This window comes from Puma concolor, chromosome B1 (assembly GCF_028749965.1).
Source record: "Puma concolor isolate L17-30 chromosome B1, mPumCon1.1.hap2, whole genome shotgun sequence".
In the NCBI taxonomy this organism is placed as follows: Eukaryota; Metazoa; Chordata; class Mammalia; order Carnivora; family Felidae; genus Puma; species Puma concolor.
The window spans coordinates 37,996,744-38,019,750 of record NC_141670.1 but is presented as its reverse complement, the minus strand read 5'-3'; the positions used below and the strand labels follow the sequence as shown (position 1 = coordinate 38,019,750).

At 40.0% G+C, this 23,007-nt stretch overlaps 1 protein-coding gene across 5 annotated transcripts; it reads right to left on the bottom strand.

Moving 5' to 3' along the window:
- Window positions 1-915: 915 nt before the first annotated feature.
- On the bottom strand, window positions 916-22,250 carry SLC18A1 (solute carrier family 18 member A1). 5 transcript variants are annotated; one of them, XM_025933030.2, is made up of 15 exons: window positions 22,127-22,250; window positions 21,121-21,484; window positions 20,467-20,525; window positions 17,767-17,850; window positions 16,536-16,628; window positions 14,878-14,967; window positions 14,586-14,629; window positions 12,249-12,309; window positions 12,071-12,166; window positions 5,416-5,494; window positions 4,462-4,513; window positions 2,920-2,983; window positions 2,541-2,660; window positions 2,188-2,321; window positions 916-1,266 (listed from the first exon to the last, which is right to left on the bottom strand). In XM_025933030.2, exons 1-15 carry the CDS (start codon window positions 22,248-22,250, stop codon window positions 1,153-1,155), a joined length of 1,578 nt encoding a protein of 525 aa, XP_025788815.1. In that variant the 3' UTR covers window positions 916-1,152. The 5 variants fall into 5 exon arrangements, with proteins under 5 accessions (XP_025788815.1, XP_025788817.1, XP_025788816.1 ...); XM_025933032.2 differs by lacking the exon at window positions 2,188-2,321; XM_025933031.2 differs by lacking the exon at window positions 12,071-12,166.
- Between the last annotated feature and the right edge of the window lie 757 nt (window positions 22,251-23,007).

Sequence of the window (23,007 nt, the reverse complement as noted above, 5' to 3'; positions counted from 1 at the left end):
CTCTATCTCTACCATTATTCCCACCCAGACTATGAGCATTTCTGCCTCTTTGTACTTTAACACATTTAACACAGAATGTATACTAACTTGCATTAATGATCATTTTCATACTGTGTATGTCCTATTTGCTAAAATACATGGGAAGCTACTTACAAGTGGGTGCCATGACTCTCATCTCTTTAAAACCCCACATTTAATAAATGTTTGAAAAAGGTAGCAAAATGTCAAAATATTTATAGGACCTATGTATTTGCCCACACATTCTCTTTTGCTATAAAAGAGCATCTAGTTTACTATGTCTGAATTAGCTAATAACTTATTCATTAACAAGTGAGAACAATTCCTCATTATAATATTTGTATTAGGAAATCCGCTGTTTGAAGGGATTTCAGGGGAGTTTCTTTTCACTTCCTCTGATAAAATCTTGGATAAAAAAATGTTTTCTTTTTTCTGCCCTCCTGCTTTTATTTCTAAAAGTGAAAGAAGTTTAGGAAAGGTAGAAACCCAGCCATCCATTCACCGAGGACAAAGTCACTTTAGCAGCTCTAGGTTTAGCCACAGAAAAACTACTCAGCTTCTAAGAACCAGGCAAACAATTTCCCACATTGGCAATTTGGCAGCAGTACAATGTTGAGGAAACTTTCTCAACTCAGCTGAGAAAACTCAGGAAAGACCAAATGGAGGAACAGAGGACAAAGTTTTATGGTCTGTTGGGGATGTGCCAAAGAATATCAGATAATAGATGAAATGCAGTTTGTCATTTACCCCATTGGTTTCAGGGGCACACTGTGCTCAAAGCTGTTTCAATGGAATGAGTCACTCCTTGCAGAATCCACCACAGCTCAAGTTTAATCAGGCTTACAACAGCTTAGGAGAAAGCATAGCTATGTCCTCCCGTAAAAGATGGGCCAGCTGAGGTAGCAAAGCATTAGAGGAAGAGCTATGGGTTACGTTGATAAGGAGAGAACCGGGGAATGGCACTCATGGAAGTCGGGGGTAGGGGGAGGTATACTCAGGGGAGAGGGAAGTAAAGCCTGTTGAGCAGCCCATAGAGATCTCATGATTAGGGAAAGAGGTGGTCACTCTTTGGTCACTGAAGTCCAAGGCTCATGGATCGAACATGTGACAAGGCTCAGAGACCACTTTCTGCTGCTACTGCTTACTGCCAGGCTCCTCGTCACTGTCTTCCCCCAGAGGAAATTCCCTTGTGGGCTTCTGAGTTGCACATATCCGGGTCTCCATGGGGCAGTCCTGGCTCAGAATTGCCTGAAGCAAGAGTCAGGAAGAGAAATTACTGCATATATTTTACCAGTCTCCCAGTTCCCTTCCCTCACTAGCTTACTCAAGTCTAGTATTGTTCAGGAAAGACTCAAGAAATGGGGTAGGATTCTTTTTCTGCTTCGTTTACAGGCACAGGCCTCCCAAGGCACCTAGGTGTAGCAACTCTAGTCAAGAGAAATATCTGGAATGCTTTTAATTGAATCTTAACAGTGGTAATACAAGCTATAGCAGGGAGTCAGCTGAAACTGGAACAATCCCCTATCAGACCCCTCTGTCTTCTTCCATCCCTTTGAGCAGCCCCCATATCCATCACTAAGCACCCTTAGGGTGCTCACGCTGCAATAAAAGGAAAGTATCTTATTAACTAAAATCATATGTTGTGGTTCTCTTCCCTGGGTTTTGTACTTTAAATGATGACCTGGTAAAGATAATGGCAGACAAAAAAAAAATATATATATATATATCTATATATCTATATATCTATCTATATATATATATAGATATATATATATATATAATGGCAGACATGAATGAATGAATTAATGAATGAATTAGCCTGGTGGAATTTTGCCTTCTTTGCGGAAATAATTTGGTAACTCATATTTTGCTAGTAACTAAAGTACAGGATGCTTTTGATGGCCCCCGCACCTAAGCTTCTCATTGTTCTTCTTTACTTAGGACGCTTTTTAACCACCTGATGTAAGAAGCAAAGTGGTTATATAGAAAAGGGAAAATAAGGAAGAAAACAAAGGAAAGATAAAGGTGAAAATTAGATCAGAAAACATGGCAAAGCAGAAAAACATTCAAAGAGGGAGGAAATGGCATAGGATAAAAACAATGTGAGAGAGATATGGAAAAAAAACAACCCAGATTATTATTTTTTTAGCAGCAGTCAGAGCCCCTTACCAGCTTTTCCTCCTTGGCTGGGGGGCTTCTCAGGTAGTAACAGAGAGGAGCATACATGATGTTGATGACCCCAATGATGACCATAAGCCAGGGGAAGCCAATGGCATGCACAATGGCTCCCCCGGTGGATGGGCCTGTGAGGAATAAACCAAATTTACCAGTATTTATTGAGCCTTGATCACATAGAAGACACCATGCAAGGGGCAATAGGTGACCCAGAGGATGTCCTGAAGTCAAATATCTCCAGAACCTTAGGAGAATCAGCCTTCTGACTCTATTTCCAGTTGGTAAACAGTAAACAAGAGAAAATGGGAACCAGGTCCTGGGTGCTCCCTTCTCCCCTGCCAACATACCTATAGCAAAACCCATGCAAAAAGCTACATCAGCTATGGCATAGACACTCCCATACACTGAGGTATGACGCAGGTCCACCAGGTGTCCCATGATGGGCATCACAGAGGAATCCACCATACCTGTAGCCAGAGGAAACAGGACACTGTCAGCTCTACTCACAGTCCCTTCCCTTTTTGTAGCATCTTTCCTTCTTATTCTCCTTTAGTCTTTTTGCCTGCTATCCTCCCACTCAGCACTGACACCTATTTCTGATAGGAGTTAGAAGTCCACATCTTTGCCAGCTGCCCTCCTGATCCTTCTGCCTTTTCATATACCTCCTCTTATCTGACCCAAAGCCAAAATTCAGGAGGTTCTTATCTCCTTTAAAAGTACTCTTACCTATGGAAAAGCCAAGTCCTGCATTGGGGCCAATGAGACCAAAAATATTATAAGCCAGAGGAACCTGCAACAGGGAAGGGAGAAGAGTTCATCAGGAGTCCAGCTGAATCACCACAGAAACAAGGGGTTTTCATATGAAATGCATTTATTAGCCATGTGCTGTGTACCACATGTATTATCTATCTGGATTCTCACATCTCCTTATGAAGAAGAATCTTTACCTCCAATTTAAAGATATGAAAGCTAGATTGGTGCCATTTGGATTAAACATCCTATCCAAAGTTAAGATCTAATAAGAGGCAAGATTAAGTCTAAACCTCAAATTTGACTCCATTATACTATAACAGTGCTTGAGCTTCTGTTGAATGAGCCCTCCCCTACTTTAACCACCGCCCACCCCCCTGCCCCAGACATACATTTCTGTCCTCACTATTCATTGAATAGTGTTTCCTCCCTTTTCTATTAGGAACATTCAAAGGTTTTAGTTAAATTCTAACTTGGTAGCCACTGGAGCAAGACAAAATACACCAACAACGAATTACCCATAATCTAGAGGGGCAGGTGGCATGTTTGGGGTGCTATATCAGCAAGCTTGTGAAACTCATTATTTTGCCTTACCAGTGCTCCACTGAGAGCCTTCCTTTCCTCTTTTGCTGATTCCTTACCTCCCTCTCTCCTTGAGCATCTGTTACCTACACCTGCCCCAAAACATTAACCCCTCAGAGGTTTAAAATACCACTTAGATGTTAGTGGCTAAACACAATTTTAAGGATTATTCCCAAGGGGTATTTATATTTTACCAGCAGTTGTCTTAAGATTTACTGTGGGCTCACTATGTGTCAGACACTGTTGCTATTTATATGGACAGCCCTATGAAATGCTAACAGAATCCTCTCTACACAGATGGGGATACGAGCAAAAAGAGGTGACATAAAAGTCACAAAGAGCAGCAAGTGGAAAATCTGAGAATGAATGTGGAGCTCATGTTCCTGATCAGGACCTCCAGCCTTTCTTGAACACTGTATTCAGTGCTTTACAGCTCTAGTCTCATCTCCCTCAAGCCTAGGAGACAATTGTGCTGATGATTCCCATTATGGAGAGGAGAAAATGAAGGTTTAGAGAGCTTGAAGGGGGCTCTTGAAAATAGGAAAGCTCTTCTTTCTTTCTTTTTATACCAAATATTCTGGCACCAGAGCCTGCAACTCAGATGATGGTTCCCCTAGGGTCCTGTCATGGTGGGATGAATAAATTAAGTCATAAAATTAATCTCTCTGTTGGCCCCAGAAATAGATACCAACTTGGATAGTTTCATGTGCCCATACATAGGACCTCAGACCTCTGGCTACAGCTGCCCCAATTACACTTCCTCCCTCCTTCCCTCCTCCTTTAATGGGATGCCTGATGGCATCTCTCCCAGTTCTCAATTCCTACCTATGCAGAAACAGTCCTGCCAACAGTCATTGCCAAGTTAACCTTCCGTTCATTTTAAAGAAAATGGTCTTTAAATGTCTCTTTCTCTCTCTCTCCTAGGCTTATACTTACACAAAGCAAGCTGGTACCTATAACCATCATCCCAATCATGGAGCAGAGCCACCTGGAAGAAAAAAAGCCATCAGCAAATAGTGCTAAAGGGAAATATTCCTACCACCCCTAATTCCAGGAATCCCTTAGGATGTGAGAAGATGAAGACATCTCTATATGACTTGTTTATAACCAGGTGAGAGATCTTTCCCTGTTTTTTCATTGCCTTCATCTATTCCAGGCTCCATATCTCTTTCCATAGTAGAAGCAGAGGAGGTGCAATGGAACATATTATTTCTTCCTCTAGAAGAGGAATCAACTTACTCAGAATGTACTTGCCCCTTGGTAGTAACCCTCAAACTTAATTCATGCTACTCCCAGTTCACACTATATCTCCCCTATTCATATTTTTTTCTGGTCTTCAAGGTTCATCTCAAAAGCCACAGAAAATACCATACTTCTTTCCTTTTCTGACTTCCTATAGCAGGGGTTTTAAGAACTTATTTTTTAAATCTTTATGCTGAGCTCCAAAGATAAAATTAAAGCTGTTCTCACTGTAGTTGAACAGAATCCATACTCATATTTTTAGCCCTCAACCTTTTCCACTTGATGGCCTCTGAGGTCCCTCTAGAACTCTCTAGGGATCTATGGAACACAATCTGATAACCACTGCCCCCAAAGTACTGAGCTTTCTCATGACTGTTCTCTGTGGGGTTATTTTAGCACTTCAACTAGACAACAAACAACTGGAAATAAAGGTTATCCCTCACAACCAGCTCAGGGCCATCCTTTCTCTATATTGTCCTCACCAACTACCCACCCTCATCCTCCCTGTGGGCAGCTTTTATCTATGTGTACTTGTTCTAAACTTTAAATATCAGAGAAGCTGTTCATTATCCTAAGCTCAGGGACAACCTCAAAAGGCTCTCTCATCCTACATTCTTTTTATTCTCCACAGATTCCCAGGTTACATACCGACCCATCTTGTTTGCCAACACACCAAAGAGGTTGGTGCCAATGAGGTAGGACACACTGGCAGGCAAAAAAGCTAGACCTGTGGAAAGACAAAGGTCCTCATCTTAGGACATTCCCAGTTAACTATTATATAATTTATTTCTTACAAGACAGTTAAGTCCCCCTATTACCTTCAAGGACCCCAAGCCACTTTGTTTTGTGGTTTGGAGATCCTTGTGCAAACCCAGAGAAATTGACATAAGGCTCTCACCTCCATTTTCCTCAGGAGTAGGGCTTTGTTTAGCTTTAATACAATGTGTTCCAAGCTCCCCACTTAAACTTCTTGAAGAATGGCTGTAATGAGCCATTCTCATGTATAAAATCCTTTTGATTATCATCATAAGATCATCAGCATTAGAGAGAGAAATAAATATATCTTGGGACGTGAAATTCCTGCCTTGCTATTCACCTTTCTTTCTATTGCTCTGGTAATGATCTTGGGTATGTTACTAAATCTTTCTGAGCTTTGGTATATACATCTGGCAAAAACAAAGCTATGACTCTATCATACCAATTTACACTGAGAAGTAAATTGTATAATGTATGTAAAAGTATTTTGTAAACTGAAGCACCAGCTACATTGCTTTCTCTCACTGTAGAGCCAGGTGGTTTAGATCATGGGCTTTGGAGCCACACAGTTTGGGGTTCAAACTAGTTTCGCTACTTTTTAGCTCTGTGACTTTGGGCAACTTACCCTCTCTGAGTCTCATTCATTCATTCAGTTTACTTTTAATGAGCTTTTACTATGTCTCGAGTGTTCTAGGATTAGAGGGGGTAAATAAGATAGACAAAATCTTAGCTTTTGGAGAGTTTACATTCCAAGAGAGGGGAGCCAGAAAATAATAAACACACAAACAAATGAATGAAAAAAGATAATTTTGTAAAATGATAAGTTCTGTGAAGAAAATTTAATGTGGTGACATGGAAGTGACCAGGAACAAGGCTAACTTCAGTTTGGGAGTTGAATGCTTTTTTGAGGAGATGACATTTAAACTGAGATTTGCGAATCAAAGCAGAGCATTCAAAGCAGGGGGAAAAAACACATCTAATGCAAATACCTTAAAGAAGAAACTATTCATCTGTTATAGGAAAAAAAAAAAGGAAGTCTGTGTGGCTGAAACACAATGAGCAAAGTGAAGAGTGATAAAAAAAATGTAGGTCTATGGGGGAATGGGTTAAATGGGTAATGGGCATTAAGGAGGGCACTTTTCAGGATGAGCACTGGGTGTCATATGTAAGAGATGAATTACTGGGTTCTACTCCTGAAGCTAAGGCTACACTGTATGTTAACTAACTTGAATTTAAGTAAAAAAAAAGAAAGAAAGAAAGAAAATAGAGGCCTAGAATTTGGGATTTATTCCAAGTGCAATGGGAAACTTTGGAGGGAAACGACATATTTTAATTTACATTTTTAAAAGTCCTCTGGGGGGCGCCTGGGTGGCTCAGTCGGTTGAGCGTCCGACTTCAGCTCAGGTCACGATCTCTCAGTCGGCGTGTTCGAGCCCCGCTTCGGGCTCTGGGCTGATGGCTCGGAGCCTGGAGCCTGCATCCAATTCTGTGTCTCCCTCTCTCTCTGCCCCTCCCCCGTTCATACTGTGTCTCTCTCTGTCTCAAAAATAAATAAACATTAAAAAAAAAAGTCCTCTGGTTGTGGTTAGAAGAATGGGATCACAGGACAAGCATGGAAGTCAGAAGATTATTTGTAGAACCCAAGAGGAAAGTGACAATGCTTCAGCTTAGAGGTCACAATAGAAAGAAGTGAATAAAATCAGAGGTGTTATGGTGGTAGAGTCAGTGGAATTTTCTGTCGGATTAGGCGTGGGCATAGTGGGAGTGAGGGAAAGAAAGAAATCAAGGATCACTCTTTTTTGTCTTAATTTGGTGTACTACTTAATTTTGTCTTACTTAATTTGGTAGAGGAAGAGCTTGGGGGAAAAAACATGAAAGGTTTGAAATGTGTATTAAATATCCAACTGGAGATGTCAGGCTGTGAACATACAAGTTTAGACTTCCAAGGACAGATCCTAAGCACAGATATAAATGTTTGACTCATTGGTTTATACATGGTTCTTAAAGCCATAGGGAGGGCTGGGATCACCTCTGAAATATCAGATAGAGAAGAATAGAAATCCAAGGTCTGAACCTTCAGGGACTCTTAACTTTAAAAGTTAGCAAAAGAAGAGGAGCTAACAAAGGTAATAAAAAGTAGCGAAAGAAGTGGTTGAGAAGGGATGGAATGCAGAAAAAGAAGAAGTAGAAGAAGAAAGAAGAGGAAGAGAAGGAGAAGAAAGAGGAGGAGGAGAAGGAAGAAGATAAAAGAAAAAAAGGAGGTGGAAGAGGGAGTTGAGTGAGGGAGGAGGAGAAGAAAGAGATGGAGATGGGGGGAGGAGGAAGAAGAAGAAAAAGTAGTAATAGTGGTGCTGGGGGCAGGTGGGGGTGAGGGTGGTGATGGTGGTGATAGTGGTGGTGGTAGTAGTAGTAGTATTAGTTGTTGTGGTTGTAGAAATAGCAGCAGTAGAAGTAGCTTGGCCTCTGAAGGAGTTGGGATGCTTCAACCATAAACAGAAGGCAACGAATGTGGGTACAAGTGCAGGGAATAAGTGAGTTCCTATCTCATTGCTTCTATTTTCTCAATGAATAGGAGATGAGAAGGATGAAGGTAAAGGAATCAGGGTACAGAGGAAGTTTGAGTGGATAAGGGTAAAATTATCATTTCAGAAAGTTGGAAGGAGAACAAAACTGGGGACTTAGAAAAATGTTGTTGGGTAATATGAAAACCTACTTCAATTTTTGTAAAGTAGACTCCACAACCAGCAGTGAGCCCAATGCGGGGCTTGAACTCATGACCCTGAGCTGAGATCAAGAGTCAGACACTTAACCAACTGAACAACCCAGGTGCTCCTATGAAAACCTACTTTAGATTTGTAGCCATAAATATAAGGTTAAACTGAGAGCCTAGTTGTGTGTTTTCCTACAGCCCCAATCCACTACTCATGTGCAGACAAGGAGTGGGAAAACAGATTGGCTTAACCAGAATTAATGCTGTGCCAGCTGACAACCCTAGAGGGAGAGAAAGGCAAAGGAATTAGCAATGCTTTCAAAGGTCTAACATCATGATGGAATCCAAGCTGAGTAAATGAATAAGTGAGGATATGAGAAATGATGGAAATAGGAAAAGAATTGAGGCCAATGGATTGGTGAGCTTAGAGTAGCCAAAATTTGTTGATATGGAGATATTAGAATACCTGAGCAGGGAATATGTAAATTGATAACCTGAAAGCTTGGAATTGAAATTTCAAAGGTGATACAATTAAAGGTTTGATTGGTTGAGGTGGAGAGGAGAAAAAAATTGCAAAAGATTATTGTAAGAAAGTAGATTAAGGAATAGGCCAAGATGTTGGTAAAGTTCTCCACCTGGATATTGAAGCCACCAAAAGTGGCTATAGGTGTAAAGGATAAAAGAATATTAACCAGGTATTGACAACTTTAATGAATGAGAATGGGTAAGTAAGGGGTCAATAGGTGATTGCAATGAAGAGAGGTAGAGGAGGGTATAATATGATGACATGATCTTCAAGGGAGTTTGGGTCTTTGAAGGAGAATTAAGAAGAAATGATCCAGCAGCAGCAAAAGTAAGCAAAGTCTAGAGGAATGTGGACTTCCATCAAGAGGGCTGGGAAAGGGTGTTCTCAGGAAACATTAGGGTTTCAGGGCAAGAGAAGATGAAGGAAGTGTTTGGAGAAGAAGATGAAGGCACTGGGACACATGTCAATGACAGGAGGTTCTACAAAGCCAGGGAATTTTTGGAGGGGAAAATAGGAAATTGGGTAAGATTAAGAAATTTCTTTTTTTTTAAATTCAAGTTAGTTAACATACAATGTAGTCTTGGCTTCAGGAGTAGAACCCAGTGATTCATCTCTTATATATGACATCCAGTGCTCATCCCAAAAACTGCCCTCCATACTGCACATATGAAATATGGTGTTAATAATAATTCCTACCAGATGGGCTGGTTGTGAGCTTTGAGATAATGTATGCCAACCATTTTTCACAGTGTCTGGGACACAATAAGTGCCCTCAGAGCACCAGCCTTAACTGTTAACATCATAACCAGTGAGTAGCAGGATCAGGACTTGAACCCAGGCCTTCTCCTTCCGACTTCCTGTGTCTCCACTACCCATACCAGTGGTGTGAGAGCACAGATGGCTCTGGCATAAGGGACTGTAGAGAATGCAGTGTGAGTTTCTTCAAGTCTCACTAGGCTCTCTATGCCTTTCTGTAGCTATATGAAGCAGTGTTGCCTGATGGAAACTGTCATGATGATTACAATGAAACCCAAAGTACTGGTCAATGGCTTGTTTGACTTTAATATTCTCTTCAATGGGGTGAAAGTGAAGCATATCTTAGTGTATTTGTCTATTTGTACAGGGCAGCAAAACTTTACCCAGTTGTTTATTTTTAATTGCTTTTAAAAATTTAAAAGTATACCTACTCCATTTTTTACCTGAGATCTGGAAATGAGCATCTCTAAGAATCCCACTAACCACTTAAATACATCTCCTTAATATTGCTTTGAATGACATGGAATTTTCTAAATGAGATTTTCCTCAACTAACGTGGCTTGTTCTTTAGGATCTGGGTATAGGTTGCATTTCAATAGTATTTTGTGCAAAATAGGTGTTACAAACTATATGTCTACAGACAAACATATATTTTTCACAGCATATCTTCAAAGGAGCAGGAAATTACACATATCTGTGACTGTCTAAATAATTTCTAGAAAAATAATGATGAAAATAATAATTTTTATTTGCTGAGTATAACTATCCTGTATTCTATGTACTATGCTAATCCCTTTAGAATACATAGATCTATTTAATCCTGAAAACAACCCTGAAAACATCTCCCTTTTTACAAATGGAAAAAAAAAAGTGGTGTGAAGTGGTATGAAGAGGTTAAATAACTTATCCAAGGTCACAACCAGTAAGTAATCAGGATTCAAACCCAAGTGGGCCTATCTCCAAAGCCTGCGCTGTTTCCTCCACTTAGAGTGCTGGGTCACTTAAAAAGTGTCCGGTCACAGACTACAAAGCACCCTCAAAACTGCTGTCTCCAACTCCTAACAACCATGAGAGGTTGTCTCCATTTAGTGCAATATTTTTCAGTGTGGTCACTGATACCACATCAACATCACCAGGAAACTTATGAAAATGCAAACTTGATTCTGTCGAATTTCTGGGTGGGGCCCAACACTCAGAATTTTAACAAGCTTTCCAGATGATGTGAGACTTTTTGAAGCTAGACTTACAGACGCAGATAGCATTGAGGAAAGTTGTAAAGGATGGTGGGAGACAAAGCCTTATTGGTGTTTTGACTTACTCTCCAGAGGGCTTTCTGCTGCAGCCTCACCTCCATAAGGGACTATGTGGAATCAGCCCAGTGAATTTCTTTTGGTGTCACTAGCCTCTCTATGCTTTTCTGTACCTAGAGGAAATAGTGGTCCCTAAAAGAAACTGTCATGACAATTACAGTTAAACCCAAAGTCAACAATTCAGCAGTTATTGAAGGCTGGTTCGCTTTTCTCTCCTATAGGGTGAAGAAAGGCTGAAGAGGAGTTGTTCTGAGCTGTATTTGTCCACCTGCACCAAGAGCCTGAGCCAGCAGAGCCTTGGAGCAGAGGATACTTTTCTATTACAAGCACCAATTCAATTAATTGTCATGGTCAGAGGTAGTCGCAGCCCAGAAAAATTCAATTTGAGGCTAGGAGTGCAGCTTGGAGCCTTGCTTAGAATTGTCCCCTAAAAAATTAGATTTAGTGCTTTTTATCGTATACTGAATTTTATCAGATTCATATCAACTTCCCCTCTGGTCCCATAAGCTTCTCCTCTCTACAGTGACTGAATGACATGTAGCCTTCTATGTTCCCTTTTCTTAGGCTTCCTGAACCTAAGCTCATCTAAGCTCAGATGAGTCATGAGTACCTCTCACCATGAATCAGAGGAGGCTAGAGGCCTTTCTCACAGAACAACATACTCCATAAACACCTTGTTAGAGGTAAAAAGATAGCAAAAAGGTAATCTAGAGGAAGGAGAGTTGAAGAGAGAAAAGTGTGGATGTTAATGGTGGTGCATATTAATATTCCACAGGTGCAAAGCATTTCTACAAATTATAACATGTATTCCTCATATTACCCTTTGAACTAGACAGTATTCTGATGCCCTCTTCAGAGATGAAAAAAATTATTCTCAGAAAATTGATGTGGTTTGCATAAGTTTGCATAGCCAATCAATGGAGCTGAAATGAAAACCGAGGTCTTTTGACTAAAAATTATTGATCATTCTATGACTTAGCTGGGCATGTTGACTCCATAGGCCCTCTCAATCCCTCCCACCCCGCCCATCTCAGGATGCTTCTTGGAGGTACTGCCTGGCCACTCAGGCTCAATTTATAAGTATGGAAAGAGAAAATACAAATAAAAAAAAAAAAGAAAAGTGGTGATAAAGGAAGCACATTGTGACCCTGAAGACCTGGACCTGATAATGCTTCTCAATTACCTGAGAAATGGCCATGGCACACACCTCTGGCCAAGCCCAAGTTGGGGAATAAGGTCACTTACCTAACTGCCACTCAGGGGAACACATGGTCTGCATCATCCAGAGGGGCAGTGTGGGCTCCAGCATGGCCACTCCCATGTTAGCAAAGCAGAGGGAGCCTGGAGAGACATTTCTGTGAGCCCCATGGCTACCCTGAAGCCCGGACTCTTCCTATCCCAAAGGGAGGCATTGTCAGCTTACCTGCAGCCACCAGGATATAAGGGTCTTTGAGAAGTGTAAGGAGTGGAGTCCCCTTGGCACTCTGAGAACATGCACAACAAAAAAACATCCATTTGTACAGTGTACATCTCTCCTATTTTCATAGAATCTGAGAATATGCAGACAGGACCTTAGAGACCATCTATGTCAGCTCCTTTACTGAAGAGAGCAGACGCACAAGTTAAAGGAGATAAAGTGACTTGCCCAATGTCACAGAGTCACCTGGCAGTTTACCTCCTGTGTGTAAGACAGACAATGTAGTAGTCATAAAGAGTAGGACAACATATTCCATACATGATTCCTGCCTTCAAATGATCATCAACCATATGAGAGTGGATTGTCAGCAAGACCAGCTTTGGACAATGGATGTCTGGACTTCTGGTCTTGGGCCTTACCACTAGATCTCACTGGCATTAATGTTTGCCCTGGGAGAACCACAGGCAAAGTACTGAATCCCAAAGGTGAACACAGAGGTGATAACTTAGAAAGCTTCTCAAGCATTCTGAATGCTTTATTCTAACCATTTTGAGCCATACTAGACAAGTGTAGCAGAAAGTGTTTGAATATCTAGATTAAAATGTGAGCCTATGGGCACCTGGGTGGCTCAGCCTGTTAAGCGTCCAACTCTTTGCTTTAGCTCAGGTCATGGTTTTGTGGTTCTTGAGTTTGAGCCCTGCGTTAGACTCCACACTGATGTGCAGAGCCTGCTTGGGATTCTCTCTCCCCCTCTCTCTCTGCCCCTCCTCTGCTCATGCTCTCTCTATATACCAAAATAAACTTTAAAAAATAAAAATAAAAATAAAATAGAGTTTTAAATATTCAGTTCTAACTTCTGTCTACCCCCAGCAAATTTTTATTCCAGCTAAACTCAGTCATTCCATCTTCTTCCCATTCATTCAGTGGGTTATTTTTGCCTAACTAACTTCGTGGTTATTTTTGCCTAAACTATCTTCTTTCTCTCTACAGGTCCAAATCATCCAAATTCTACCCTTCTTCATAGTCAATCTTAAATAGCTCCTTCTTTTCCACAGTATTCCATGACTCAGTAGCTGGAGCTTCTCCCACTTTCAAACTTCCTGAATTCTGTGCCTTAATCCATGGTGCTAACTACATCTTATCTTGTAATAGAATGAATAGTTTTGGTATGATAATCATCTGTGCATACACACAGGGGTGGATTGAAATATTCAGAGATATTAAAACTAAATATATAATTCAAATTAAAGAGACAAACCTAAATCATAAAATACACATAAAGAAGTCCAATAAGCCCTTTGGCCCAAAAATTCCACCTCTAGAAATTTATTCTATAGATTACTTCCAATGTAATAAAAATGCATATACATAAAGTTATTAATTGTAGCACTATTTATAATTGAAAAGTACTAGAAACTACCTAAATGTTCAAATCTATGAGATTGAATAAAATATGGTACATGCACAATGGGGTTTCATACAGCCAGAAAAATAATAATTGAATTTTTTTCATATCTGTAACATTACCATCTAAGTCAAAATTATTGAAAAAGATATTAAAGGAAAATAATTTCTCCTCTCACAACACTTTTGACACTGAATGTGGGAACTTTCACCAAGCAACTCTTCAGTTCTTTGTGGGCACCAATTGGTTGTCCTAGAATGTAATTCAGTTCTGACACTAAGTACTTGGAGTTAGCACAGACCCCACAGATTAACAACTTGGTCCCACAAGACTGCCCCCACTTCAGATCCCAATTGCAAGTAGTGTGTTCCCATATTACCCACACTTCTGTCTGATGTGGCTATAAAATCAAGGTTTTTAGATCAAACTTTCCCACATTTTTTGTATTTACTTGTCTTTTATTGTATGTGGTTTGATATGAATTTCTCAGAGCCGTCTTTGGCTTGGGATCAGACAAATACCAACTCTGATATTTAATCATGATAGGATGATAGTGTGCAAAGATGCTCTTGGTGGAGAGATTGAGCAGCATCTAAAGTCTTCTCTAGCTCTGAGGTGTTATAACCATGAATTCACAGGCCCCAATGTCATTGCCTCTTGTTCTGAGTTCATATATATAAATTCTGTAATGTTTCTTTCATTTTTCATAAGGTCCTTCCTCCATCTTTGTCCAACATCAAACCAGACTCCCTCACCATCCCCAACATCACCCTAAATATGGAAATATCTTGGAATCCAGATATAGTTCTCACTTTCCATCACTCCACTCTTCTTCACCTTTCTTCTTATGGTTTGACAGGGATGATCTAGGGGAGACTGGGTCTCAGCACTTAACCACTCTATATATCCCTTGGCAATGGAGCTTGGTGCCCTCTTACCTCAGGAGAGACTTTGGAAGGCTGTAGAATACACAGCTGGAGTGCTAAGAAAGAAAGAGGCAGAGAAAGAGATAGTTTAGTTTGTCCACTGATTATTTGGAAACTCCAGTAACAGCCATACTGCTATTATCACCCTATCATGTAGAGATCTAACTCTCTGAATTTCTTCCTTCTTTCCAAGAATGGGGCAGTCCTTGATTTTTCAAGTATGTCAAGACTGACACCATAGCAGAGTACATTGCCAACCTGATTTAAGCTATCATCTGTCTGGTGATCTCTTATGGTGACTTACCTCCATTTAGTAGTGCCAGAAAGGCCAATATAAGGAAGGGTGAAGACCGCCCAACAAACACATACATCACACTTCCAAAAGGAGCTCCCACTGGAAAGGAAAAACAGATTTCAGAGGTAAGGGTCAATTCCTAGTTGGTGTGATTTGTCCACATATATCCAATGAGATTTACCAAAGCTCTCCTAGGCACTGAGCTCCACATGAGGTTCTGGGGATTCAGAGATGAAGAAGACCTGGTTCCCAGGGGCTTACTTTCAAATAGAGAAAATGCATGTGATTGGGGTGGGGTGGGATGACCCAAATAATTAGAACATGGTGAAAAGTAAAGTTCAACAGGAAAGTTTCAATCTACAAAGTGCTGTGTAAACACAGTGCAGTGAGTTCAGGTGGCCACAAGGGCTTTGTCAAGTGGATAATACAGGTGGGGAAGAAGCATAAGTGAAGAACATTGAGGTGTCATAAAAGAGACTGTAGTTGGAGAAGAAATAGAATGAAGTCAGTTCAGTGTTCAGTCACTAGAATGTGAGTATTTGGGAGAGAAAGAGTAGAGGTGGGGAATGTTGATGCCAAATAGTCAAGTGCCCCATATATCCAGATAAAGCATGTATTTGGCCTTGTGAGCTATGGAGAAACATGTTTTTTAGCAGGGAAGAAATGCCACCAGCTCTGGGCATAGGACATTTTTTCTGGTGGCAACTTGGGGGAAGAAAAGAAGGTGAACGAAATCAGGCAGTAGGCTGGTTCCAACTGAGATGTGATGAGGAACCAACCTTGAGGAAGTGGCTATACAGAATATACTGGGCTTATCCATTTGAGAGTGAGAAGTGATAAAGGAGACCAAGATGAACCAAAATTTTAGCTTGGGTGGGAAAATGGATATTAACAAAGAACAGGGTTTTTGTTCCCTCTTCTCCCATGGTTGTGGTGGGAGGTGGGGTATGGACCAGGGAACAGACCTTTGGTGTTTTTCCCTCGATTAGATTGCAAGGAGGGGAGAAACAATGTGTGAGGCTTCTTACCCATATCCCCTCTGTCCTAACATTGTGCTTGGCATGAAATAAGTGCTCCGTAAAATATTTGACTTGTTGGACTAGTCAAATGAATCATATGAGAGATGAACCTCAAAGGAAGTATGTTACAGCTTGGGTTTTTAGGCCAGAAAATGTGAGTCTATATCCTGGCTCTGGCATTTTCTGTATGTGTAATCTTGGATGGTTGCTTAAACTTTTTAGTTCTCATCTGTATAATGAAGACAATAATTCCTCCTTTATAGTGGTGTGATGACTAAGAGAGATTATGTCTGCAATATATTTAGCACAAAATCTGTCAAGGAGCTCCTTTCATTTTGAGAGCACTAGCCACGTGTGGAAATGGAGGTGAGACAGTGGCTGCTAACATGGGTATACTTGCTCAACTTGAATAGACTAGGTTTCTGGACCATTCCCAGGCCCTCATGGGCTATTAAGCTTCTTAAGGGGAAAGAGACTTTGCCTTTTTTGGGAAACATTTCAGAAGGACTCCACATGTAATTGGACAGAAAAGGGAAAAAAAAATACCGTCTTCCTTGAACTTAGAAACACCTGCCTCCTGGAGCCATCTTCAAAGAGTATGCACTACCCTACCCTCTGAACCTAGATTTGGGTCCAGGTTACGCTTACTCAGCACTCCCAAAGCCAGGCCCCCCAAGGCAATTCCCATGGCATGCCCTCTCTCATAGTCATCAGTGTAGACACTTGCCAGCATCCCAAGACCTGAAAGAAGAGTTACATAATGGAGTTAGCATACAGGAGCCCTCTGTCTGCCTCTTTCACTGAATTCTTGGTCTATTAGTTCTTAGTCTTCTATCCCTATTATATCTTCAGGGATCATCTTACCTAGAGTTCCAGTTTGAGGGTTTTTATAAAACTTAATTCATTGTACTTTATAAATACTGTCCTCACTGGTCCCCCAAACTCTCACATTGCTGTCTCCTTCTGCTCACAATATTGTTGGAAGTGTAAAAGTCTCTGGGAAGGGTAATACAGAATACCACTGTCCATTGATTCTGCATTTCATTGCATTTTATCATTCCCTACCTTATTTTCCTGAAGGAATGTATATGAAGTAGGTCAAAAAAGGAAAAAATCTATAAACACAGAACACTATTCTATTCAATGGAGGTGCTCAAGGAAGACATAAACAGAGTATCTGGAAGACAGCATGGGTTGGGCTTTCAGGTCAGTTATTCATGTGAAAAATGGCATAAAATATCTACTTCATAGGATTACATTAAATGTTGTATTTGATGATACTTTGCAAAGTGTGATAGGGTTACTGGTAGTATTCACATTATTCTTTCTATAAAATGTTAAGAGGGGGACAGAGAAAAGACCATAGAGTAGCATTAAATACAAACCTGGCCTACTGCATGGTCTTACTGAGCTTACTTGGACCTAAGATGGCTATATCCAAATATTATCAGAGGAAGTTATGTCAGGCTTAGGTATTTATAACACTGCCAATAACTACAATTATATTGTTTTTGTTTATTCTTTTAATGTTTATTTATTTTATTTTTGAGAGGAGGGGGAGGTGGGGGGGGTTGGGAATAGAGAATCCCAAGAAGGCTCCACGTTGTCAGCATGGAACCTGATGCAGGGCTTGATACTACAACTGTGAGATCATGACCTGAGCCAGAATCAAGAGTTGGACACTTAACTACTTGAGTCACCCAGGTGACCCAATTGTCTTGTTTTTGAATCATAATTTCTTCCTACTAGGATAGTTTCTTATCTATTCATATAAATCTTATAGGGTCTGAAGATGGTAAGAGATGTATGGGGGTGTGTGTTGTGTGTGTGTGCGTGTGTGTGTGTGTCTGTGTGTGTGTGCATAAGATGTCAGTATTACCTGCAACAGAAGAAAATGAGGATCCAATGCCTTGAAGGGTTCGAGCCACAAAAAGTAGGGTATAGGTACCAGAAAAAGCAAACACTGAGTAAAGAGAACAGCAAGAATGCTCCAGTTAGCAAATTGTCTTTATCCCTGGCCACCAGAAAATATGCCCATGATATTATAGATATAAGCCACTAAATATATGTTTTAATAAAGCATGATCACTGCTCTCTGTTTTTGGAGTTGTCTTTCTAATCTCCTATGCCTTATTTAGGATTTAATTTTCATTGACATGAAAACTGAGAAACCACAGAGACATAAACCAATTCACCACACAGTGGATGGAAGGCTGGATTTCCACATTTCCTGTCCAAAGCTCAACATCCTGTCCATTGGAATCATGGCTGTCCAAAAACTTTAATGCCTTTAGATCCTACTTCTCAATCCTTTATATTCAACACCCACATTTGACCTTTGCCATTGTTGGGCTCCATTGGGTCATCTAAAGTGAGGGGACAAAAGCTATGTGTAATTGAAGGACCATTGGCATTGGGTAGAAAATAATATCTTGTGATCCAATCAGGTATTTCCTCTTATTTTACCTGGAAGATCTTTTAACCAAATCAAACCAGTGAGTATGTGTTAAGTAATACCAAACACACATCTATCATATACATACTCTGTAGCAGATGTGAAATAAAGAAAACATCCAGTTCATGCCCTTTAAGAGGTTCAGCCTACTCAAGACTAGCATACAAAAAACTGAGTACCAAATAGAAATACATTATCAAAAAATAAATTACAGGGTGTTGGTGGTAAGCTTGGTAAATCTAGACATGTCTCACCTCCATTTCAGGACAATGTCCCTGAAAGAAAGAAGACTCTCTCCCAAATTATTTGAATCAGCAGAATTTGAATCCATTTACCCTTTCATTACAGATGTGTTTGGTTGTTTGCTGTCTTATAATTTTCTCCCATTACTTCCTGACGTGATCACAGTCTCTCAAACATGCATGGACTTGGTTTCTCTTTGCTGGCTTTCTAATGCCTTCTCCTAAGCTTTCTGATTTTCAGTCTGTTCAAGGTTGGCTATTCCTATTTTCTTTGAGAATGGAGTTACCAACTTGTTACAGTTTGCCAAAGAGTTTGCATTCTAGAAGGCCCCTGAATCTCAGGCAAAATAGAATGGTTGGTAACCCTATGTAGGAAAACCAAAACAATTTCTTTCTCACTTTGCCCCCAAACATGGTCTGCCATTTCACTCCTAATTACATTAAGCATAGGTCTAAGCTGGAGGACCTTAAGGGTAATAATGGGCATCAGCAACCTCTTTTCAGTATTTAAAAAACCCTAAAGAGATGCCACATAAAATTCTGTAAAGACCAAACATTTGCTAGAATTAGGCCAATTCAGTATAGCAACACTGGTTATAACATGGAAACAATAATTATTATTTAATTGCAGAGAATCAAGCAAGGACCTTATACTAAAGAGTTTGGGATACTATAGCATTATCTTATTTTGCAGGGTGCTTGTTTTATCTCCCCAGACACACATCATAAACCTCTGGACTGGAACCATGTCATTTCATTCTTTAACTCCCCTCAATGGCTTTTGCCATCAAGACATAATATGTATGCTCTACAAATTTTTTTTGGTGAGAATTATGGTCTCATTTGATAAAACAGAATCCTATTCATTTTTAGTCTATTATGTGGCATGGACTGAGATTCTACAAGTTCAATAAACATTTCTAACTTGAATTTCCTCATTTTCTTTTATTTAGCTAGAATTTTCACAAGTAAGCTGCAGTTCTCAGAACTTCACACATCAAGCTTCTGCTCTTTGCAGCTTTCCAACCCTGAATGCAACAAATTCCCATTAAGCATTGGTTGATAAGAGTTAAGCCCTATGCTGAAAGGGAAGAAAACTTGAAGAGGGGCAATAGAAAAAGCAGAAAAGTAACAAAAAGGTGATAAGAAAAACAGGAGAGAGAAGGAAATAATGTTACTGGAAGCAGAGTAAGCAGAGGCAAGCTACCTTCTCCTGTATTAACCTCCCACCCCCCTTCATTCCTTCTTATTTTAATTCTCATGGTCAATTTCCAGACATATTTTGTTCACTTACTGTTTTTATTCCATCTCTATTTTATTAGAACATTTATATTACACTGGATAGACTGTTTTTCTTTTTCTTGTTTTTTTTTTAAACAAAATTATTTCTCTAAGCTATAACCTTTAATGTCTTTACTTGAAGGCAGTAGACTCTTTGGTATTATCCAGTTGCTATTGTCCAATTTAGATTCTTTGCTGGTGGCCCTTTACCTTTGTGTATCAAAATAATACAACCTTTCCCCAAATATGGGAGGTTTGTACTAAACTCATTCAAGGGACTACTGATACACACACACACACACACACACACACACACACACACACACACACTATAGCCCACCTATTTAAAAAGTATTTACAATTTTCCCCAGCTGATGGAAGCAAAGTGTCTTTTCTTCTATAGCAGAATATACAAATTCCAAGTAGAATGATTTGCCACTACTGCTCTAGTCCCCATATCAAAAGCAGCAAAATATTTAAATCAGTGTCAGGCTATTTAGATACTACCTAGCTAGCTTGACCCTACTCTCTTTATTGTAGTGCATGTGATAAAATCAAAGGTAATCAATGAATGAAATAAAAGATGAAGCAAATTACTTACTAACTGTGGAGAGAAACAGGATAACAAAGCCAACAAACATGGGGATGTGATATCCAATCCTAAAAGAGAATTAAAAAGAAAAAGATACAGTCCCAATAGGCATCCATATACTTGGACTATATATTTTTTCTTATAATTGGGAATAGAAATGCAGTTATTGAGTACATGGAAAACATGTCTCTGAATGCAAGTTTAGAGATGAATATGACATATGAATGTGTATAAGCAAATAAACAAATATGCAAATTTACCCAGAGACCAGGGCGAAAATCTTTTTTTCCAGGAAGGATGCCCTAGTCAGAGTATATATCCCTTTGAAACATCAGGGTAATCCCAAACACTTCTAACAAACCAGTGTTCTAGATTGCAGTAGTCCTGCCTTTGAGATATGTTCCAGAGCACTGAAATAACATCAACAGTATACTTCTGACCACTGGTTCTTTTCTTGGTACTCAATAGTCATTACATCATTAAGAAAATTTGAGCTCCATGGCATTTCATCAATACCATGTTGTCCTTTGGGTAAACAGCTGACTCCCCAGAGATAGACAAGTGAGTTCTTTTCTTCCTCTAACTACCTTTATGATACCACAGCCCATCCTCTTACTTCTGAGCCAGTGAGTACCATGTAGAGCACTGAACTTATTGAGATACCTGTTGATGAAAGGTCCCACGAATGGGTTGACCAGAAGTTGCATCAGAGCCTTTGAAGCAAACAGAACCCCAACCCGTATGTTCTCTTCCTCCAAAAACTCTGTGCCTTGCAAGCAGTTGTTTTGTTGTGCTGGGATGGCTTCAGTGACTAGAGGAGGGATGGTACCAGAAGTGCGATCTGTCCATGCTGTGCCACTGGGTGCACTTTCTTTAATAGCCATGGTGTCATTTCCAAAGAAGGAGAAGATTGTGGAAAAGGCACGAGGAGTAAGGACATGCTGGGAAACTGTGGTGGTGCCAAGGTGCAGAGGAGTGTTGATTTCTTTGAACTCTGTGGCATATAGGAAGTTGGGTACAATGGGCACTGAAAGTCAAGAAGGACAAGTGATGAGGGCTAAGGATACTTTTTAATGCTAATTGGTTTAAAGACATTACTATAGGCTCTATATCATGCTCCATGTGACATGATTTGAAGCCTACTAAAAGACTGCCATCCAAATTATCCTTTTAGATTAAGTAAATTCCAACTAACATAAAATTGGTCACATTACTCCTGGATTCTGTATGGGCCAATCACCTACTCACTAACATTTATTTTTAATCACAAAATCATTATTTATGGAGTTTTCACAATTTTTCTCAAACATACATACAGAGAATGGGGAAATTTTCAACTTACCGGATGCTCATTTTCACAGCTGAGGTTGAACAAGGCAAGCTTTGTCTTACTGTTTCAGCTTTCATACAGAGATGGCAAAGAATGGAGATGGTAGGGTCAGGGAGGTATAGTGCAAGAAGGTCTAGCTCTGGGATCAGTTGGACAGAGCTGAGTTGGGGTTCAAACCCCAACTTAGCATCTATTAGTAGGGAAGTCACAGAACACTTCTGAACCTCATTTACCTTTTGTGTTTTTCAAGTCCACTCACTGCTAAATTTTAGCAGGGTGTGTGCTCCCTGCTGGAGCCCAGAGCAAATTAACCCCCAGGGCAGAGACATCCAAACATACCCACTACCGTAAGTAGCATGTTGTCCAGGAGCAGAGCAACAAACACCACCACCAGTACCAGCTTCCGGGACTCTCTCCTCTCCTTTAGCAACTGCTGAGGAGCATCCCAAACTATCCTGAGCATGGTGAGAGCTGGGCTGAAGGTGTCTTCTCCAGTTTCTTATGGAAGGTCCTCTTACAGCTATAGGTCTTCTGCAGCCTTTACAGAAGAGGGGAGAAATCCTGCCCAGACAAGTGGAACTCACGATTAAAATAAAAAAGTGCAAATAGTTGCAGATACTAGAATGGTATTTGAACCATTTCCATGCCTGTGTCTCTGTTCACTTATACATCTCAACAATTCTACTGGGTTCCTGGAATGCCTTATAAGAAAGCACTGCTTACCACCTTTTTATATCTGGAATTCTACCTAGCATATTTTTTTTCTTTTTTTCAAATTTTAATTTAAATTTTTATTTGAATTTTTTATATATATACATATATACATATTTAAATATATAATATATTAAAATATAAATATTATTTTATTTAAATTCTACTTAGTTGCACTAAATACAGTACAATGTTGGTTTCAGGAGTACAATCCAGTGGTTCATCACTTACATACAACACCTAGTGCTCATCATAACAAGTGCCCTTCTTAATACCCATCATCCTTCTAGCTCATCCCCCACCCACCTCCTTCCATCAACTCTCAGTTTGTTCTCTATGAGAAAGAATCTGTTATGGTTCATTCCCCCTCCCTTTTTCTCCTTTCCCATATGTTCATCTTTTTGTTTCTTAAATTCCATGGATGAGTGAAATCACGGTATTTGTCTTTCTCTGACTGACTTATTTCACTTAGCATAATACTTTCTAGCCCCATCCATGCTGTTGCAAAT

What these genes read in the sequence shown, in the direction of transcription:
- SLC18A1 (XM_025933030.2), bottom strand. Translation starts at nt 22,250, where the DNA reads ATGCTCAGGATAGTTTGGGATGCTCCTCAGCAGTTGCTAAAGGAGAGG. An exon ending in CCTGGCTTTGGGAGTGCTGA is followed by an intron (nt 14,968 to 16,535) that starts GTAAGCGTAACC and finishes TTTCCTTTCCAG; the next exon opens with TGGGAGCTCCTTTTGGAAGT. An exon ending in TAGGTACCAGCTTGCTTTGT is followed by an intron (nt 2,984 to 4,461) that starts GTAAGTATAAGC and finishes TCCCTGTTGCAG; the next exon opens with GTTCCTCTGGCTTATAATAT.